Source organism: Sinocyclocheilus grahami, unplaced genomic scaffold, assembly GCF_001515645.1.
Source record: "Sinocyclocheilus grahami isolate Dianchi unplaced genomic scaffold, SAMN03320097.WGS_v1.1 scaffold253.1, whole genome shotgun sequence".
NCBI lineage: Eukaryota > Metazoa > Chordata > Actinopteri > Cypriniformes > Cyprinidae > Sinocyclocheilus > Sinocyclocheilus grahami.
In genome coordinates this window covers 2,317,522-2,340,462 of record NW_015505432.1, presented here as the reverse complement: position 1 = coordinate 2,340,462, position 22,941 = coordinate 2,317,522, and the positions used below count along the sequence as shown (strand labels likewise).

The 22,941-nt window shown below is 38.6% G+C and overlaps 1 protein-coding gene and 1 long non-coding RNA gene across 2 annotated transcripts; both read left to right on the top strand.

Annotated features, from left to right (window-relative positions):
- Positions 1 to 11: 11 nt before the first annotated feature.
- On the top strand, positions 12 to 13,266 carry LOC107598681 (uncharacterized). Its single transcript, XR_001610583.1, has 3 exons — positions 12 to 446; positions 5,177 to 5,182; positions 13,253 to 13,266. It is a non-coding gene; the product is annotated as an uncharacterized lncRNA (long non-coding RNA).
- A 164-nt stretch (positions 13,267 to 13,430) lies between these two features.
- Positions 13,431 to 16,050, top strand: LOC107598656 (transmembrane protein 132E-like). The gene is made up of 2 exons (XM_016290047.1): positions 13,431 to 13,568; positions 15,119 to 16,050. The coding sequence occupies exons 1-2, from the start codon at positions 13,499 to 13,501 to the stop codon at positions 16,048 to 16,050; spliced, it is 1,002 nt and encodes a 333-aa protein (XP_016145533.1). The 5' UTR covers positions 13,431 to 13,498.
- The last annotated feature ends 6,891 nt before the right edge of the window (positions 16,051 to 22,941 follow it).

The following is a 22,941-nucleotide window of genomic DNA, read 5'->3' as shown; positions in this document are numbered from 1 at the left end:
ATGACAGTGAAGGAGGAAGTGCGTCTCTGTCTCGATCTCTCCTGTCTCACAGTGAGCACACACTCTCTGCTCTCTGGGTAACCAGCTCTTTCTGTGTCTGCCGGTCTCGATGGCTAAACTGTGCTCACTGAGCCTGTACTTGCTCAGGATCCGTCTCTGCTTTGTGTCTCTGACACTCTGGAGATAATCTTCCAATTCATAATTTGATTTTAGGGTTCGATAGAATTGTAATTTACTTTGTGTTTTAGTTTCTTGATCCCAATGTTCCAGATATGTATTTTTAGATTGTTTGATAATTTGATTTATTTTGATGTTTGGATGAGAAGCAGTGCTGGTTTGAGACTGGATAGTGTTAGTAGAGTTAGTCAGGTTAGTAAGTCTCAGAACTAGCTGACTGAGTGGACTCTTTTCGGGGTTCAGTTCTTGGGTTTGTATTGCTTTAAAATGTAGCGATTCTGTGGGACTTGATTTAAGTGGGCCTAATTCTGCCCTACGTGCGTTATTGGGTGTTTTTCTTTGTAGTTTTAGAATCATTTTGCAGAATTCTGTGTGTAGGGCTTCTGTTGGATGTCTGTCCCATCTAGTGTAGCTCTGATCACTGAGTGGACCCCAAACCTCACTTCCATACAGCGCTATGGGCTGAATCACACTAGCAAAGATTTTACACCAAATTGGAAGCGGTATTTCAATATTTTGGAATTTTTTCTTGATTACGTGATTGCGTTTCTCTCTCACTCTCTCTCTCTCTCTTGCTCACTCGCGCACACTCGATGCGCAAAACTCCGCATTTGAACAGTCAATAGCAAATACTTAAACTAATAACAAAACAGTAGCTGATTCAGAAGCGCCAGATTGTCATAGCAAAGTCAGAATTACCTCCTCTCCTAGGTTCACGAAACGGTCGTCCATAAAATGCATTGCTGTTCTGTTGTAAGTAATCTTAATGATTCCTAAATGCATCTACTTTCGGAAGGCCAAATATTTGGCGGCATTACCAAATATTTCCACATAGTGAGGTAGATATGTGGGGGCGTGTTAGAACGAGCCGTTTTAGGGGGGCGTGGCAGAGTCTTAACTTTGATAAAGAATATCTCTTTGGTTTTGAGACTTTAGTCTTTGCAACTTCAGGGATCTTATCTATGCACAATCAGCTTGTAACACTCCAAAGAGAAAGGAAAACTTGAAATCGCATCGTATGACCCCTTTAATTAACTATTTTGATAAATACTTTTATTGAGCAAATGACAGCAAGTGACAGTCGAGCAAAAGTGACAGTAAAGACTTTTAATAAAAAGAGTAAAGACTTTTAACTCATCTTTAAAATTATGTGACACTGATGTAATGGCTGTTGAAAATTAAACTTTGTCATTGCCAGAATAAATTACATTTTGAAATGTATTAAAAATAACTCTTGTATGTATTTTGAATCAAATCAAATGAATGCACATCGTGCTGTGCATGGACATTATTATTTAATTTACTGCATTTTTTATTTATTTTTGTGTCAGTCAGAACACATTGAATCCAAACTCATATTTAATTCTTGCATCACAAGTGATTCTTGTTTGCAGTAAAAGTTGAATTCTTGTAAGTCTTGTAAATCTTGCTCTGATTTTTAATGAAACTGGTCATGGAAAACTGTAAAACAGAAGTAGCAAGTCATCATGGCAGCACCTATTGGTTGTTTAGCAAAAAAAGAAGAAGAAAAAAAAAGATACAGTCACACACCATCACTGTCAAGTCTAAACAATGGAGAAACAGAATCTGTCAAAATGCACTCAGGTTGGACTGTGTGAGTTTTTGTTTGCTGAGTAAGTAAAACCGTCATATTTGGAGGTCAGTGATAATGGTGTAAATGTGTGGCCACTGAAGCTGAGGTATGAGTTCTCAGGCGCTGTGATATCGATGACCCCTGTCAAATTCAAGGCTGCATCTAAAGCTCTGTTCTCTCTGGGGAAGTGTCAGCAGGTAACAATCTATTGACATGACCGCTTTAGCTCCAGGGTATAGATATCCCATCAATACTGATGTCTATCATCTGATTGTGCTGTGTCAAAAAATAGTAAACACCTGTTGAACATTCATAATGAACTGCACTGCTGTTGTGATGGCCTGCGCTCGTCCTCATAAACCATGCTTCATTAGAGCCATTTTATGAGAATATTCAGTGCAACCTGAATCACATCATTAAAAAAGCCATAACAATATTAATGTGTAATTTCACAGTGTTCTACAATTTACATATAGTTTCATTAGCTCACTACATACTGATGGATGCATATAATTAAAGCATATAAAGAATACTGTTATTTAAAGAAAAATATCTTGAAAAAAAGATTTTCTGTGTTCTTTCTCGTGTTCACAATGTAAAGCTCACCCACATTTTATCACATATATGCAACAGCTTGGCGGGGGTGTTATAATTAATTTCATATGCTAAGTAATTAGCCAATCATAGATAATTTAGTGAGGTTTCTAAAGTGCAGTAGCAAAAACAAGTTCAAGTGTCTGAGTGTTTGAAGTGTCAGAGTTCAAAATTATGTAAAACTTACAATATTACATTGAAATATTACTGTGTGTGTTTGTGTGTGTGTGTGTGTGTGTGTGTGTGTGTGTATATGTACTAAATGTTAAGTTATACAACTTGTTAAGTTATACAACTGAATTCGATTTGAAAGCCTTTACTGTCATTGTATTTTTCTGTATACAACAAAATTAGGAGCACTGCTCCTGATTGGTGTTAGAAAACAAACATATAACCACAGACAATAAATAAGAATATGGACTGTACATAAGACTATGGACTGTACAGTACAATTATATATACAACAAGTGACTGAGCCATAATATTGCACATTGAGCAATCTGAGTAAAGTGATCATTGATAGTACTGCACATTGACCTCTACATTGATATGAAACAGTAAGTATATACAAAAAGTACAAACTAAAAATGGAATAAATGGCAGTAGTGATTAGTGATCAGGTACAGTATTGCACCTTGACATGCCACATTTAGTGCATTTGTTAAAGTACTGATAAAGTGACCAGGTGATCATATTGCACATTCTGCATATTGTATACAAACAGCAATATAATTATGTAAAACTTACAATATTACATTGAAATATTTCTGTGTGTGTTTGTGTGTGTGTGTGTGTGTGTGTGTGTGTGTGTGTGTATATGTACTAAATGTTAAGTTATACAACTTGTTAAGTTATACAACTGAATTCGATTTGAAAGCCTTTACTGTCATTGTATTTTTCTGTATACAACAAAATTAGGAGCACTGCTCCTGATTGGTGTTAGAAAACAAACATATAACCACAGACAATAAATAAGAATATGGACTGTACATAAGACTATGGACTGTACAGTACAATTATATATACAACAAGTGACTGAGCCATAATATTGCACATTGAGCAATCTGAGTAAAGTGATCATTGATAGTACTGCACATTGACCTCTACATTGATATGAAACAGTAAGTATATACAAAAAGTACAAACTAAAAATGGAATAAATGGCAGTAGTGATTAGTGATCAGGTACAGTATTGCACCTTGACATGCCACATTTAGTGCATTTGTTAAAGTACTGATAAAGTGACCAGGTGATCATATTGCACATTCTGCATATTGTATACAAACAGCAATATAGACAGAAAAAAAGAGATTGGAATGAATTAAGAGACTACAGTGCTGCTTGAAGTTTGTGAACCATTTAGAATTTTCTGTATTTCTGCATAAATATAACCCAAAACATCATCAGATTTTCTGAAAGTAAGTCCTGAAAGTAGACAGAGAACCCAATCAAACAAATGAGACAAAAATATTTTCTTTGTCATTTAGTTATTGAGAAAAATGATCCAGTGTTTCATATCTCTGTGTTGCAAAATGATGCAAATTTTTGCTTTCAGTATCTGGTGTGACCCCCTTTTGCAGCAATAACTGCAGGTAACGTTTCTTGTAAATGCTGATCAGTCCTGCTTGTAGGACTTTTAGCCCATTCCTCAGTACAGAACTGCTGCAACTCTGTGATGTTGGTGGGTTTCTTCCTATGAACAGCTTGCATCAGGTCCTTCCACAACGTTTCAATTGTATTAAGGTCCAGACTTTGACTTGGCCATTCCAAAATATTAAATGTGTTATTTTTTTAACCATTCTTTGGTAAAACGACTTGTATGCTTGGGCTCGTTGTCTTGCTGCATGGCCCACTTTCTCTTGAGACTCAGTTCTAGAAACAGATCAGGTCCTGATATTTTCCTTTAGAATTTGCTGGTATAATTTAGAAGAAAAATTCTGTCCACAAAACATTTCTTCAGTAGCCCTCTGGTTTGTCCACATGATCTTTAGAAAACTGTAAATGGGCAGCAATGTTCTTTCTTCTTGCGAGGCTTTCTTCTTGCAACTCTGCCATGCAAGCCATGGTTGTTCAGTGTTCTCCTGATGGTGGACTCATAAACATTAACATTAGCCAATGTGAGAAAGGCTTTTAGTTGCTTAGAAGTTACCCTGGGTTCCTTTGCAACCTCACAGACTATTTCATGTCTTGCTTTTAGAGTGATCGTTGTTGGTCAACTACTCCTGGGGAGGGTAACAGTGGTCTTGAATCTCCTCCATTTGTACACAGTCTGTCTGACTGTGGATTTGTTGAGTCCAGACCCTTTAGAGATGGTTTTGTAACCTTTTCCAGTCTGATAAGCAACAACAACTCTTTTTCTGAGGTCCGCAGAGATCTTCTTTGTTCGTCCCATGATTCACTTCCAGAAACATAATCAAACTTTGATAGATCACCGTTCTTTAAATAAAACAGGGCAGACACTTGAACCTGATAGTCATTCCACTGATTGAAAACACCTCTGAACAGATGGAATGTAATTTCGCCTTCAAATTAACTGCTAAACCTAGAGATTCACATACTTTTGCAATGCACAGATATGTAACACTAGGTCATTTTTTCTCAATAAATAAACAACAAAAAAAATATTAATGCCTTATTTGTTTGATTGGGTTCTCTTGTTTGAAAACCTGATTGTTTTGGGTCATATTTATGCAGAAATTCAGAAAATTCTAAATGGTTTACAAACTTTCAAGCAGCATTACATAGGCTAGTTGAATAATGTGAGCAGAAATAGTATTTTCACATTGACCTTTGCATTAGTGCATTTGTGAGTTTAAAGTCCTGACAGCACCTGGAAGAATCTGTCCTATGAGCAAGTAGTCCTTGTTCTTAAGGATCTGTACCGCCTGCCTAAAGGCAGGAGATTAAACAGGTGGTTTCCTGGGTGTGATGTGTCCTTGATGTTTTTGGCCCTTGAGAGATAGTGGGAGGGAGCAATGCTTTCCAGGGAGGGTAGTAAACAGCCAGCAATTTTTTTGGGCTGTGTTGATTATCCTTTGGAGGGCTCTCTTGTCTGCTGCAGTGCAACTGGAGTACCATACTGAAATGCAGTACACTAGCACACTTTTGATGGTGGAGCGGTAAAAGAACACCAGCAGCTTACACTCTTAAGTTGTTTCTCCTGAGTGCTCTGAGGAAGTGCTGTGCCTTTTTGATTGTTGCTGAGGTGTTAGGAGACCAAGAAAGGTCATCGGATATGTGGACTCCCAGGAATTTGAAGGTGTGGACCTTTCCACATGGTCCCCATTGATGTAGAATGGGGCTGCCACAATGCTGCATCTCCTTAAGTCCAGAATGAGCTCTTTTGTTTTAGAGGTGTTACGAAACAAGTTGTTATCAGAGCACCACACATCTAGTTTCTGGATTTCATCTCTGTAGACTGATTGATCATTTCCTGTCAAGTCCAATCATTGTAGTATCGCCGGCAAATTTGAGGGTGGTGTTGGTAGAATGAGTGAGAGTGCAATCATAAGTGTACAAGGAGTAGTGGGCTCAATACACAGCCTTGTGGAGAGCCAGTGCTGAGCGTGATGGTAGAGGGGAGGTGGGGGCCAAATCTGACAGTTTGTGGCCAGTTAGTAGCTGTGTTTCAATTACCCTTCAAATTGCGCAAATTTAAAATATGCCCGATGAAAAACGTCAATTTCGCAATAACTCTGATATATTGCGAATAAGTTTTTTACGCTCGCATGACGTGGTTTTTCAGGAAATTTAAAGAAGTAATATTTCGCAAAACTGCAATAGAAAAATTTTCCGCATTTACAGGTCACCTGGCATATGTAAAAGTCACATGATCATTTTTAATGTACTATAACCTCCAAGAAACACCTCATACGTGGCCGATCTCAAGTATTAGGGGCTTTTTCTTGCCATTAGTTCTTTGATAACCCCTTATTTACACTATGTCTGCTGAGTCGGCATGTTTCAGAAGCATCCCAGAAGTGACTCTCCACGCTGCTTCGCTAAAGATACACACCTACATCTCGATTAAAAATAATGGCTAATGCGTAGGCTGCAATATATGTAAACTTACCAACATCTGTTGCCATGACTTATTGTAAGAGTAAAAAATTTAATTTTAGTTGCATACATTTTTTTATCGACATTTATAAAATATCGCAAAAGTTTTGCGCCAATCTTTAATGGCAACACACATAGTGAGGAAGTCCTTTATCCAGGTGCAGATGTAAAGACAGAGGCCAAGTTCAGTTTATTTGCTTACTAGAATGTCTGGTATAATCGTATTGAACAAGCTGTAATCTATGAAGAGCATTCTTACATAGGTTCCCTGGATTAAACCTTGTAATAAAGTATTGTAACATTTGCTGACAGTTTGACTAACATTATCTCTTTCCAAACCTTGCTGTCTACCGTGGAACATAGTAGGAAATATTTTAAATAATATATATGTTTTTTTTTCAATGCAGTAAATATCAAGCTTTAAAAATGATCCAGAAGCATCATAAGTATCATGAAATTAGTCTCTTCATGTTATGCATTATATATAGTCTTCTAAAATAATTTTTAGAAACATGTTTGGCCATTTCAATATGGCGGACGGCTTGTATATAGTAGCCCCATAGAAGCAGTCACTAAAGAGTCATCTACGTATGTATACATATCTATGATGAAAACCATCTCCTAGTTCTGCCAGCGAGTTCAGTCCTGTGAAATGTTAAAAAAAGTTTCTTCCTAATCATGTGAGAAGATTAGTGAGTGATTAGCAAAGTGATCCTAAAGAGTTTTGCAATGCCAAAAGACGTACATCTCTTAGGTCTACATAAGGATGATGCTTACATATTCATTGAACTTTTCCATTGTGCCTGCGGACACACTGAAATTTAGAGGCACTTTGGTGACAGTCATGCATGAAAGAGTTTGATGACAGCTTGAGTGGTGCAGTTGATGCACAAGACATGTCACATCAATTTCCTGAGTATCTTCGTGTATGTCATGCCAGTGTTCATATCCAGTGGCTAATCAGTAATGATTTGAATGAACTTGTCACATGAGCGTGTAGTTATTTTGCATTGAGAGAAGACAATGAAAATAGTCTTATGCAGTAAAATGTCTGTGTTGTATAACACAAGCAGTAAAAGTGCCTGTAATTTTCTGTTGTTTAGTTTGGCTTTTAGTCTTGTTTTAGCTGTGCCCTTTAATACAACGTCCAACTTAAATGTTAGTATTTGCCATAAATCACTATTACATTTGAATAAGTACAATCGTAGCTTATCAAGAGCAGTATCCCCTGCGGCTCACAACAGCTGACAGGCCAAGATAAAAATCTTTTCAAATTCATCAGCAATAATCAAGGCTTAAGGTCTTACGGTTTATTGTATTTACTACTTGTCAATAAGCAGTTTGTCAGGAACGGGGAGGGTGTTCATCTCCAAATCCTTGCCAGCTTAGTGAAGTCATTCCAATAAAAGACCACGACTAGCATTTCTTGAATGAAAACTGCTCTGAAATAGTGCTCTCGGTGCAGACGTTAATGAAAAGTGTTCGTGGTGGGTCTTAATCTGCTTAATCTGTTGCATTCGATAGTCTCAAAAATAGAACATCTGGAGACATTGCAGGATTTTCACTTCTAGCGTTATTTGTTCCTTATAAATATTGTACCAAAACGTGTTGGTTGTTCTGATGATTTGGTAGGCGGGTTAGGGGCCTTAACTATGGGAACGGAAAAAGGCAAGAACCAAACTGAGAAACACATGTCTGTTTCATTTATTTTTAAAATCACTATTACATTTGAATAAGTGCACTCATAGATTATGAAGCAATTTGCAACAGATGACAGGCCAAGATCACAATCTTTTCAAATTCATCAGCAATATTCAAGGCTTAAGGTTTTATGGTTTATTATTGTCGTACTTGTTCCTCATAAGTACTGTCCCGGAACCTTAAGCTGGTTTTTATTTTACTTGGTAGGGAATTGTAGGGTTCTTTACTATGGGAACAGAAGAAGGTGAGAACCAAATTATGAGAGACACATGTCTGTTACATTAAATTTTTTGGCTCTGTTTTCTGTTGACTGAATTTTAATGAAGTTTTTATGAATATGAGCTCTCCATCATGCTTTTCCCATATGATGTACTAGTCATGTCTAATGAAAATATATGATGACAATGCTTCAGGCATTTTACAGTTCATGTAAAATGTACATAAATGGGTCATTGGCATGTCCCTGTCAGGTAACATATTCCATCTAAAGCTTTCAAGTTGGCATGAAATAAAAATTCATGCTACCTATTTTATAATTAATATGCATACATCTTTTATATTGTAAATTATAGGGGTGTGCAGCGAAATCAGTATTTGTATCTGTAACACTCACAAAATTATTTGCATCTGTATTCAGATCAAATCGGAAGTAGGCGGAGCTTGAACCAGAACTTCGTACAGTTATATTTGATAAGACCGTTGTGTTTATGATCTTTTTTCGTTGTTATCACTGAACAAATATGCCGTGTTTAACTAAAATAATATATATATACATAGCCATGGATATGTACAACATATGACTAGCGTTTAAATTATGCTCTGTGCAGACCAGTTGCATACACTTTATTAAGCAATATCCATCTCTTTGAAACAATAATAATCAAATGTTCATAAAGACCAATAATAATTAAAAAAATCCTTTAAAATGTTTTCAAACACCTCCTAGAATTTAGTATCTGTTCTGCGGACTGAAGATGCTACAGACTGTATTGTTTATGAATGTGAAAGCAATGTGCTTCACTTATAATCATTTATCAACATACCCAGACATCTTCTCAGTCAATACACTCATTAGAATTCCCAGTGGAATGGGTCTCTCCCTATTGTGTTTTTTTCATGCTCATTAAACAGTCTTCTAAAGTACAATCAATGCAGTTTGCAAAAAGTATGTGTGTTTGTGTCTGTGTGTGTATTTGAGGGCAGGTATGAATACACTTGTTTATGTCAGGCATCTTATTTCATACTCGCATCCATGAGTTCCAAGCCAGTCAAATCACATTGTAATGCTAAATAACAGTATCTTATATGAATTTTATGAAGTTTATAAAATAGTTTATATAGTTCTAATATAATATAATTAATCAATAGATAAAAACATCAATATCTAACCAGGTACTTTATCCACTTCTCCGGCTTGAGCCATACATGTTCAAATGCTGAAATTGTCATTCTAACATTTTCACAGCTTCTGGAAATGAGGATTTTTTTTCTCTGCTGTGCATAGAATCATAATTTTGCTTAGTTGCTATAATTAGCCACTTAAATATTTCATAATCTGAATGTGTGGCAATGTGCCTCACCATCCGAATTCACTGGATTCTGATTTATATCCTGTCAAATACTTAATGACAAATCTCCTCATTCCCTTTCATTTAATTCTGCCATAAATGACTTTGCAGCAAAGCAGTGGCACCGCATTAGCAATCAGCTCCCCGCTCAGTATCTCACATTTTCTGTTATTAAGTCAATTTTCATCCACACATCGCAAAAGGCACTTGTAGGACAGACAAGGGCAAGTGGCGCAAAGAGGAGAAAATACATTAGGCCTCATGGTATTGAATGTTGACGTAATGGCAAAATATAGTCAACGGTTTAGAGTCGGAATATTTGAAAAGCCCATTTCCCTCTAAATATTTCCTTTCACCACATTCTCTTCAATGAAAACAGAAGCCATAGTGCTGTAATGAAGAGAATGCAATGCAATAGTAGTTACTATTTGTGATACGGCAAGGCCTGATGTGATGCTAACGGTCGGAGCGCCTGTTTCTTATGTAAATCACTTCATTTGCAACTGTTGCTTGTCATGCTAACTCAAGCCAGAGTTCATTCACTAGCCTCTGAATCACTCCGACTGACAGACTCGTTAGCATAGCCATGGATCAAAAGTATGCTTCAGAGTTCCTGTAGTTATAAATTCCTGTTGAATGTATTTTTGGTGAATTAATGGACTCTTTATTTGGCCTAACTGATGAATGCTGATGAACTCTTACCCCTGGTTTCACAGACGAGGCTTAAGCCAAGTCCTAGACTAAAATGTAAATCTGAGCTGTTTCAACTGAAAAAAACTTGCACTAACTGATCTTAAAACATGTCAGTGCCTTTTTTTTTGTCTTAAGATGCACACCAGTAATGCTTTTTTATAAGGCATGGTTATAAAAATAACTTAAATGTCCTAAATTAACTATGGCCTAATCCTGGTTTAGGCTAAGCCCTGTCTATGAAACCGGGCCATAATTAGGGACAGTAAGGTGATAATGACAAATAGCTGAGTATTAGAACAACTGTAAAAGGCTGTGCACTTAATCGAATAAACAGTCAAGATTTTGATTACGGCTGCTGTGATTAGCTAAACATGAGACTGTTGATTGCACTATTCCATTTAGGTCTGCCTAAATGAGGTTCCATCTAAATTTTTTGCTTCAGTTGAGTTTTGTAACCAACTGCAGAGGTGTTTGTTGTGCATATGAATGTAAATAAGAGGTATTTAAGGTTTTCTTTATACCTGTCAATAACAATAAACACCTGATGAGATTTCAGCAATCTGTTGCACAGATATAGATACACAAATATATGTTTTATATTTCACTTCATTTTGCAGTAGCAGCTTTAGTGATTATAACATAATGAGAGCATTATAATGCTGCGAAGCATTCTATAAACAATTTATACAAAATATGATGAAAAGTTTTGTTTTTCATGCTGCTAAGAATGTGAAGTTATTCAATGTCTTCGTTTCTATAGACGCATGAAACCACAATATATTATCTGAGAACACAGTATGTATAGCATACATAAAGAAAATGGTACACGGTTAAAAAAAAAAAGTATATCAATGTAAATTTTATTCAATTTTATACAGTATCAAAGGAAACAATCAACAGTTGTTTATTTTTGACATAATCATGCAGCTCTAGATTATCTATTTTACCTCTACTTTAAATGCTACATCTGTTTATGAAGTTAAATCTCACATCAGTTTAACAGATGTGACTTTATCAATCACAGAATTATGCAGATTTTTGTTTTTGCAAATCAAATGTTGCATTCTCCTTATCTGTCGAATGAGGATTTACCTTTCAAATTGCATCATCCCAATCTTTGATCATATGTCACATCTTGTATTCTCACTGCCTCTTCTTCATTCAATTTCCTCTCCGCATTTCCTTTGGGTACACTTGAATGCAATAATTCAAATGGAACAATTCCACTAGCAGAGATGTTTCTGAGGTACAGCTCATTAATTAACACACTACCCTGCTCAATTTGTTCAGTAATTCAAACCAGGAAATGCAATGCTATTTAAGCATTTTCAGACTCTGAAACAAACGACAGCATGAAGATTGCAAACATAGGTTGCACACACTTTCATAATGTGTGCACGTGGGTGGGGGACTTTTTTTCGAATGCTTATTGTTGTCATTTTTTTTCTAAGAAAAAGCCGCATGGATTATTTCCTAGAGCAATTGCCCCACATGACAGATTATTTCAAAGGAAATGTGCATGCTTGTGGGGAATTTCTTATTTTCCTTCCAGCATCTTACATTGCCACACTCATTGATCAACAGATGTGTATCCTGTTACGGAGTTCAGCAACAGCAGTCGCCACTCCACTACACCCAGAGGTCTATTAGTGGGGCTGGGAGGAGGGATCGGGGTGGATTTTTGGTGTCATGTTGTAGTCCCATATGTGCCTTCTTTTTGACGCAGTGCAGAGCCTATGTAGTGATGGGCATGACGTATTTGAATCTGTGACCTATCATATTGACTGTCCCTGGGGGTACTGCAAGCATATAATCTGATGATATTATTGAAATATATACATTAGACTGCCTGTGTCTAGAAAAAAAAGTAGTTGAGAGGAGCTCTTTGGTGTTTAATATGTTTGTAATGGATTGCCTTTCAGAGGCATTAGCTCATCCCTTTAAGAGGTATTCATATCTGTTTCCACAGGCCACAGCCAAACCAAAAGGTGTTCAAACCTCTGAGCTTGAGTGAAACCCAATCTTCTGGCTTTTATAATCTGAGCCTTTCCGTTGAATGAGCATGATGATAAACGTCAGAAATGTAATGGAGCGGAGGAAACCTGTCTTGAAAGTAGAGTCTCAAAGATGTCATTTGCATCACAGAATGTGGCACATGATGAGTCACATTCTGGATGAGGAATGCGCTGGTCAGAAATGTTGTGAATGATATTTTGTTGCTCTTTGTGTAGACTTTTCTTTTGTCGTTGTAGTAGCGTAGCTTGTCATAGAGCATCGTCCAAGCTACTCTGAGCGCTCGAGAACTCTCTGGATAATTGGAAGGGTAGACGACCCACCACCTTCAACCTCCATCTCCCATCTCCATTCAAATGTGTCTTACAGAGGGTGCTGGATGAGGAATGGAGGAGAGCTAATTCGTCAGTGATCTTCCTACTAATCCCCCACTCTTTGCCTGAAGGCGCTCAAGCTATGCATCCCTCCCCCAAACCCAGCCCCTCTAACAAATACACTCTCCCTCACACAGACACATTCAGAGTCTGCCTCAACACGTCCAGTGGGAGAAGATGAATGTAATAGGGTAGTTTGTAGTCTGCCACGGTGGTGTCCTGGGAGGAGTGCTTTTGCACTGGCTGTGAATGAGAGCCAAAGAGTTTATTACAGTTTGGGGTGAGGTGTGGTGAGACAGGGCGGTGTCTAGGCTTTGTCTCGGGCTGTAAGAGGAGAACGGGATCTGCTAGGAGGAGTCACACTCAAACAGGAACTGCAGAGAATAGATGGAGTGAGCGAATGTTAGTGTGGACTCACTCCGATCATGCTGCAGGGCAGGAGGTGCCTTCGGAGCCTCCCAACAGGCGCAAGTGATCAGTCTCTCTCAGATCTTTGAGCAGGTTCTGGATACAGTTGGATTACTACTGAGAGGATACTACTCATGTGCTTTCAAGTTTGGAGACTTTGAGCAGGTTTTCAAAGCTTGAACTGAGCTTGATCTGCAGCTATCAAATTTTGCTGCGGTTTGGCTTCAGCTGCATGGATACTTTTGTGTGTGTGTGTGTACCTGTGAAGTGATTCAAGTTGTGAAGTACCCTGTTTAAATGTAAAGCATTTGTGGAATATGGGACATTTTGTTGTTCAAGTGGATTTGCCATGGATTCTCTGTTCACTTCGACTTGTCATTATGATAAGTATGTTTTACTGTTCCACTTATTTGTCAGGGCAAGTTCTGTAGTTGAATAGAGTGCATGTGTACCCTCAAAAACATAAGGCAGTCTCTTTTTATACGGTAACTCTACCATACAAGTTGGGGGTTTTTATAGCTTTGAAAGATTTATACTTGTATTTTTATATTAGTCAACTTTGCTTTAAATATTACGGTCCGAGTGTCTCCATTTCTCTCCAGTACAGGGAGATTATGATTGGTGTATTGAAGTTTCTCAACAATCGATTGGGCATCTAGTCTTAGGTAGTTAATCTTAGGAGCTCAAGAGATAGAGATCAATGATGTCTTCTGTGTACAATATGTTATCGGACAAACCGTTGCATGCAAGTCGATATCTCACTCCAAATAGTGCGAATTTCTGTTAAAGATAACCAGCTCTGTCCTCGCTTTGAAGCCACTGTATTCACTATTAGGGCTGCACGATAAATCGAAATGGAATCGAGATTGCGATTCGACAGAAGCTGCGATTGTCATGCATATCTTTCAGTGAAGCACGGTTCTGTGATCAGCAGTAAATCTCCATCCAAAGGCCAGAGGGCGCTCTCGCGCTGAAACTCCAAATAAGCCTCGCAGAAGAAACCGAGAAAATGCCTATCGCTGCAGCTGAATAAACAGAAGATTCAACTGCTTTCTTCACTATATGAATTTATTGCTCATAGGGATGCACCGATACCACTTTTTTCCAGTACTCGCCCGACACCGATACTTTTCTTTTTGGTACTTGCCGATACCGAGTACCGATACTGATATTTTTATTGCATTTTCTACATTTTTTAAATATTGGGTACAGAAACCAAAAGGGTATGTATAATGTTAGTTGGTTAACTTCATTTATCAAATAGATACTGTCAAACCAAAATGTATTCAGACACCTTCAACATTACTCACATTGTCACCGTTTATTCGCTATAGTTTAGAAAATGGTAATATAATATGACAAGAACTCAGTTACACTGTGTCAGAACAAATTCATCTTGATAATGTTAGATAATTTTGATAGAAAGGTATGTAATGGATTACAATCAACCAAAATAATTCAGACAGCTGTTAGTATGACAGTATTTACACAACTATGAATACTTTGTCGGGCAACCCTTAGCCTCAATGACAGCCTGTAGTCTCCTGGGCATGCTGTCATCCAGCTTCATGAAAACCTCAACTTCAGTTTTTTTCCCCAGACTCGGTTTGAATAATTTTTGGACCTAAATTTGTATCAATTGTACTGGTAGTCCACTGTATGAAGAATTTTTTTATACAAATCCATCTAATCTGAAATCTCACACTCTTGCATGCCATTAATCAGTGTCTATTGTCAGAGCCAGCTGATCTCCCAAGGCATGAAAGAGAGAACAAGCATTCGCTTTCTTGCAAATTGGAGAATATTTACCTGCCACCAGCAGATGCAGAAAAGTTCTTGAATTCTTTTATTATGCAAAAACATCCAATCCTTGGCTAACACTATCTATTGTCAGTGCATATTTAACAGTATTTTTTCTTGTTTTCTTGTCTTTGCAGTTGCTGGTAAAGTTTCTCCTACCAGTTCAGATGCCCTCTTCAGTGTTCTGGTTCCTAGTACCACCTCCAGCCCGCCAGAAGTTTACCTCCCTGCCAACTTTAAGCTCTCCAACACACAGTTGGCCTTCTTTCTCCAAGAGAACCGAGTTCAACCATATGGAAGTCAACGTGGACACCCTCTTCAGCGTTCAGAAAGCTTTGTGGTCTTCCAGACCAAGGAGCTGCCTGCAATCAACATCTCACTTGGACCTTTTACCCAAGACCAGACGTTGTCCAAGGACCTACTGCAGCCGTCAAGTCCTTTGGACATTCCTGGAAGGCTGACAGTCAACTGGAAGGTCCGGGCTTTTATTGTACAGTCTAGAGTTTTTGCTAGTAACCCACTGGTTCAGGTGCTGTTCTATATCGCAGGACGGGACTGGGATGACTTCAAGATTCAGGACAAGCTTCCATGTGTGAGGCTGCATGCTTTTAGAGATGTTCGGGAGATCAAAACTTCCTGCAGGCTTCAAGGGAATCTGGCGCAGTGCTTGGCCCAACTGGATCTCCCTTCCACTTGGTTTAATGTTAATGTAGCACCATTGGGTCGCAGAAAGTCCTCAGGGACAGATGGGCTTGAGTTGAGTGGAGAGACCCTTCAAGTAGAGCTTTACTATACCCTCCATGATCCAGACAGCAATGATGAATGTGGGGAGAGCTACCCACGCCGGGGAGGGGCGTCCAGAGGGGAGAGCTCATCCCAACAACCCCTTCTCCGTATTGGGAGCATCAGTTTGTACCAGCCCAGTCAGGAACAACTGGTGGTAGACAAACAGCTTGACAAGAACCTCTTTCTGAGGCTACCAGAAAGGCCATTAAAACCAGGAGAGACCCTCAACATCTACCTGCTCCTGGTCCCAAATTCTACTGTGGAGCAGTTTACACTAAAGTAAGTTATTTTCTTATTTCTTATCCAGGTATGCATGGGGTGTCCTAGAAGGGCTTATACGTAATAATAAGCACATTCTTCTTATTATGTATAAGCTATTGCATAGCTATTGCATACGCACTCCCATTTATGCATAGCAGTACTATTGCACCACGTCAGGATTTATTCCTGTGTCATTCATTGTCTCGATTTCTGCAAGCTCCAGAGAGTTGGGAAAAAAAATCTCATTGACTCAGATTCCTTACAAGGTGAAAACTGATTTCCAAGAGATGAGACACAAATCACAGAGGATCTAACTAAATCTCTAGTGGAGTGCCAGGCTTTAGGAGATTGTGAGAAGGATTCTGCTTTTCAAAGTAAAGACATAATGGGTATTAATTGACATCTGTTCAAATTACATTTCTCATGAGCTTGACCCAGTTCTTGTCGAATTAGAGCCAAGGGGATATGAGGCATATTTCTCATCTGTGTGCTTTATTTTATTTCTCATTGTCAACAGAATAGGAGGGTTATGGTTCTTGTGTAGTAAAGCTATTCTTTAAATCTTTGAAGGCGGAGGAAAATTAGCCTTTTTTTCCTCAGATGAGAGAAATGGGAGGGGAGGTAGGATATTAGCTGCTCTTTGAGGCATGTCGAAGGAACGCTCCATAAACAGAGTCCCTCTAATTGTAATGGAAACTCACAGACTTCAATTTAGAAATTCACCATGAATTAATTAGGCTTCGATAACTCATTAACCCGAACAGAAGCAGGCAGAGCTGTGGTGTAGCCTTAGCAAGTATAGTTCATTAAGTTTTATCTGAAATAGACTGAACTTTAGTCTGTGTGTCTACAGAGTGGACCCATTTTTTGTGAAGTCTGACAGTCATTATGGGCCAGAAGATGTTGCAGTGTGTGCAGTATTATATAGTTTTATGTAGGCTGTATTATTGTTAGACTTTATGGATTGCACCTGTACTGAAGAACAATAATGGGGGAAAAATGCATTGCGTTGTCATTTTTTATGGCATGGTCTTGGTATACTGACACCTAGTGATGTGGATGCAGCATCACACTATGCCCTATTCGCTGTCAGATATGATTCACTTATTCAACAATTTCTCATAACAGGAAGCTTGTTGAAATTGTTCTTAAAATGTTCTTAACAAGAGTGTCTCAATAGTGACCAATGTGGGAAAATCTAATCTTTTATTAGGCTCCTTTTTATATGAGTGTACATGATTTAAACAGATTTTTCAAAAGTGCCATTCATTTGTTTGTGTTTTATCTCATTTTTAATGAGATAAAAAAATATTGAGTGCACCTTTAAAAACAGCTCTCCTTTTGAAGACATATAAATCAATATTATATGTCATACAGCCTTTAAAAGAAAAACCTGTTCAAATTACAGAGCAGATGTGGGCATATCACAGTGATGTGTCCAGATAGTGACAGAGTTACATTGCTGCTTGTCACTACGAGCATCATGATCCATTTCCTAAACCTAATCCTCTTAATGTTATGGCATATGTAGAGCATTATCCTTAGTTTGTAAGTGAAATCTCGAAGAGTTATCTTCATCCTGGGGCATTTTGGCAAAAAGGGCCATCAACACTATTTGCATTAGTTTTGAACCTTTTTTTTTTTTCAAGACATGAAAATAAATTGCATCCACATTTCACATAAAGATTTGGATAGCAAACAGTGAAGTGATAATGGAAAAACAACATGCTGTTTCTTTATCAACACTTCATTGCAACTAAATGGTTCAAAAGGATTGCCCAACTCATCCTTTGCTTACATATACAACACTGTAAGGCCTGACATATGGAAGATAGTCAGAAAAAATTAAATGGAACAAGTTATTGAACCTTTAGACAAAATAAAAAGTTGGTAAATTTTTCCCCCCTTAAATGATACATCAGGCTTTTATGGCTCATGTAACATGGCATACAAAATACATAGTTCATATTCAAAGAGGGAAAAAATAACTCTTCAGAGGCCCAAAAAGAGCAAAAATGTGCAATTTAATGCATTTGCTGATATTTAAATGGCCAAAAAGTAAGGCCAGTCAGATCTGTGTAACAGTATAACAGAATACTTGCATAAAATGCATATAATAACATGTTTTAGTAAGATGTTATTTCAATGATGTTATTGTGGGGTGTAAAACATGTAATGCAATGCAATACAATGATGATTGAGAGATGTACAGATAAATGTTCCTCAGAAGTCTGATGTATTATTTTTGATACTCACATTTATCATGTTTTTTTTATATATAATCAAGTAAACTTAAATTGCTTCAATCTAGTAAGTGTTCATCTTGAAATACATACTAAACATAATACATACATACACATGTCGTTATAGTTGCGCCGCCTCTACTACCACGACTCCTAAATCTCACATTTTTATAGCCATCACTTTGTTTTTTACTTCTGCCGTAAAATAGTTTAATTAAACGCACCACCTGTGCGAGCATTCACCTCAAGCTTGTGGTTATTTGTGCCTTATGAGGAAATGTTTAACAACAGAAAATTAGCATTGGGGAAGCGACTTTGCTACACATAATTGAAAGTGGTTAAGCAACAGGCAAGTGGTTGGCTACATTTACAAGCTATTAACCACTACATTCTAGCTGTTTAAACAAGCAATATATTTAATAATTATTCTAAGTAATTATTTATACTACTTAATTAAACATATACATTTCATATAATGAAATAAATCAGAGCAATATTTATCCAACTCAAAAACGGCTTAAACTTGACAAATCAAATACTGATCAGTTACCTCAAATACAATTAAAATTGGCATGAAATGAAATTCACCCTCTCATCTGTTTTATAAATGCGTGTTGTAGTTCTAATTGTGAAAGATTCATCCATGTATGTTTTATTTTTTAGCTTGTTTTACCTTGTTTGATCAAAATGTTAAAACTCGGTCATCTGGTGAAAATGACAAACTTCTTTCTGGAGACATAATATATTTTGGGCTTCTCCAAACATTTAGTCCACTTAAACCCAGCCCATACACATCTGCAATTTCAAAATCCATTCAACAAACAACATAGAAACAAGTCCCAGTCCTAAATTTTTTTTCTCCGTAATCCATTACATTCAATTGTTCGTCACAATATAGAATAAGAGATCTGCCGCTGCTTCTGTTTCATTGCAACAAAAAATGACATGCAATGTCAGGCAAGGACTCAAAATAAATAATTTTTTTCTGATCCAAACAAACCGATTCACTAAAAAGAATTGGGGTTGGGGGAGCATGCTTGATTAGTGCCTCATTTTCTTTATAAGTAATGCTGTGTTCACAATGAAACAATGAGGTTGTAGAGATTTGACAAAACATCAATTACTACGACGAGACATGCTAAATTAACGGAAGAAGAATGAAAAGAAATAATTTACATGAAAGGTCTTTTTCCTTGTAGACTTTTTTTTCAATGATTTTGTTAGAACTAAAGATATTGAACTTTTTAAATACTGGCTGTTAAATTTAGGAACTGCTAATCGACAGTTTGAAATGCGACATGACATTTATTATACTCGAAGGAGAAAGGTCTCTTGTTCTCTCCCGCGCCTCTTATCCTTCAGAAGATACATTTAAGTGCTAAAACAGACAGATTTCAGTCAAACGCTGTCATCATCCTCTCATTTCACATACTTGAGTAAAGGCCAAGTGTCCCACCTCCTGCATACCGCCAAACCTACACAGATTCGGCACACAAGGTCTGGTGCGTTTACCTAACTATCCTTTAGATCATGCCAAGGCCTTCTGATTTACTGTGTATCACATATAAAATTACTCAATGAGCTTAAGGGCTTGTTAACTTAAGCAACAATTTTCAAAACTTTGGTGTTTGGTATTCTAATGTTGTCTTTGGAGAAATCAATTCAGAGCTTTGCTCAAATAAAACTTGTGTAAAGCAACACAACTGCTGTCACCTGAGGATGCCACTTAATTTTATGTTTGCAATAGCAGTATTGGCAAAACAGTGCGGTTTACTTGCCAAGTTCTTTTGCTCATAAAACATGGCCGTCTGTGCCGCCAAGGATTATATCATTACAGCAAATTGGTCATGCAGCACCATTCTGTCAAAGTCAATTGAAATCTTATTGCACTACATTTACGACACTTTCTTCCCCGCTTGGTTGTCTGACCAAGATAGAAGCTAAACGCTTCTCACCACACTAACCAACATATGTTTTACTGTTGTGATGATGCAGAAACAGATTTTTAAATTGACCTCATGCAAATACATCACAGTCAGAACACATACAGTTTCCGTTTTCTCTGATACAATCTCAGATACACAACCAAAGACATAAAAGTTAGCTAGATACAGTGTTTTTTTTTTAAATAGTGTACTTTACACCGTAATATACTGTGCATGTGCCCAGCAGTAACTTCTTCACTGCCAAAAGCAAAGCTAGGCTAACTTATCCACACTTTGTTGGCACACAAACTGTTGTGTATAGCAGCCACAAAGAGGTCACTCTTAGGGACCCTTCTAAATCCTAAAATGACAAATTGTACACCTAATGTCTTGTGGACCATGAACACATACAGTCAGAGGTCAAGGAAACAAGTAATTGTGCCATTTGGAAAGTGCTAATGCTAATCGCGCTGTTTTACACAGAATGGAGTTTAATGGACCCATCTATTTAGCTAGTCAGAAAGACACAGAAGAAAAAGCCAGCTTGCCCATGCTGTGTGAGACATTCTTAGGCTGGTTTGAGATTGTATTAAAAAGGGAGTTTTGTAGTATTTAACCCACGTGTGTTAGCTTTGATGTTATCTCCTTGCAGGCATATTCTAATATATATATATATATATATATAAGATTAGCCTATATAGTTTTTTTCTACAATTCAGCTTTTTTTTCTTCTACTCCAAATTCCTGTTTCAACAGGAAATATGGTAACACCGGAAAGAACTGCGCTCTACAAGTAATTTAATGGGGTCTTTAAAGATCGACCTAAATAAATATTGTTGAAAGCTTTAGCTTACCAAGGAACTTGTCAGAGAGTAGAGTCATTATAGCTATAAAGAAACACTTCAATTATGCAGTGAATTTTGGCATGTGCTTATGTACTGCAATCAAGCTGTTATTCTGACTGTGAACCTTCCTAAAGAACACTTCCTGTTGAATAATTAGTGAATCTGTCATTGAAATTGATATTACACAAATCTAGTCTTGTACTGCCAGTAACTGATTATTTCAGTATCACTGAAGAGGTGTACAAATGAGCTACTGTGGTTAAAGGTGAACTTGTGCAGATTTTCTGTTATATAACTTGTTCTTTTTCCAGTTTAATATGCATGCAACTGTAACAAAGGTTGGTCTCCCAGAAAAGTGTAAACATAAAACATTTGTGTTTGTTTGAGTGTCCCAATGTAACGAATCATCCACTGATGGCGAGCGTAGTGAGAACCCAAGTGCAGTTTATTTACAGAGTGATCCAAATTTCCAAACAATAATCCGAGACACAGACTTGACTTGACTAGGCATAAACAGACTTGACATGAACAGACTTGAAGGAACAGGCAGAGAGGGGAGCCATGGCAGAGCGGGGAGCCATGGTGGAGCAGGCAGAACCGGGAGCCATGGCGGTGCAGGAAGATCGGGGGGCCATGGTGGAGCAGGCAGATCGGGGAGCCATGGCGGAGCAGGCAGAACGGGGAGCCATAGCGGTGCAGGCAGATCGGGGAGCCATGGCGGAGCAGGCAGATCGGGGAACCATGGTGGAGCAGGCAGAGCGGGGAGGCATGGCGGTGCAGGCAGAGCATGGAGCCATGGCGGTGCAGGCAGAACAGGGCGGCCGGGTGATGACGGCAGAACAGGAAGCCATGGCGGTGCAGAGACATGGACAGACCACTTGCCTGTGACCGAACAAGCAGAGAGTTCTTGAATGGCCTCCTTGGCCGTGAAAGGACAGACAGTGAGTTCATGAACGTCCTCCATGGCCGTGACAGGACAGACAGTGAGTTCATGAACGACCTCCTTGGCCGTGGCAGGACAGACAGTGAGTTCATGGACCGCCTCCATGGCTGTGACAGGGCAGGCAGTGAGTTCGTGAACGGCCTCCGTGGCAAGACAGTCTGTGAGTTTGTGAACAGCCTCTGTGGCCGTGACAAGGCAGGCAGTGAGTTCGGAAGCGGACGCCACCACCTCAGGAGGTTCTGCAGCGGATGCCGCCACCTCTGGAGGTTCTGCAGCGGATGCCGCCTTAGGGGAAATCTTGGATAGTCGTGACGTGGAGAGGCTCAGGCATGGTGGCCATCTTTGCCGGGGACTCAGCCGTGGCGGCCATCTTGTGATGAAGCTCTTAAATGGCGGCCATGTTGTGAATAATCTCTTGAGTGATGATGTGAGCAGGCTCTAGCTTGACAGACGTGACGTGAGCGAGCCCTGGGGTAGCAGACATGACATTAACAGACTCTGGCTTGGCAGACATGACGTGATCAGGTTTTAACATGGTGGACATGACATGAGTAAATTTTGACTTAACTGGCATGATGTGAGCAGGTCCTGGAGTAGCAGGCGTGACATGAGCAGGCTTTGGCGTAGCAGACATGACGTGTGCAGGCTGTGGCTTGGCAGGCGTGACGTGACGTGAGCAGACCCTGGAGTAGCAGGCGTGACGTGAACAACTCCAGACATGACGATCAGGATGTGAAGAGGCTCCTTATCCGCAAAACCCACAGTGTACGATGAGCCGCACAACAGCAGAGCATGATCAATGTATTGTTCAAGTGACCAGTGTGGGGTATTGCGTGGCATAAATTGTGAAATGCTATTGTCCAAACCAAAACGGAAAGTGTCCTTGAGAGCAACATCATTAAAGTTCACCTGATCACAAAGTTCACAAAAATCACTCACGTAATCCTCTATAGGCCT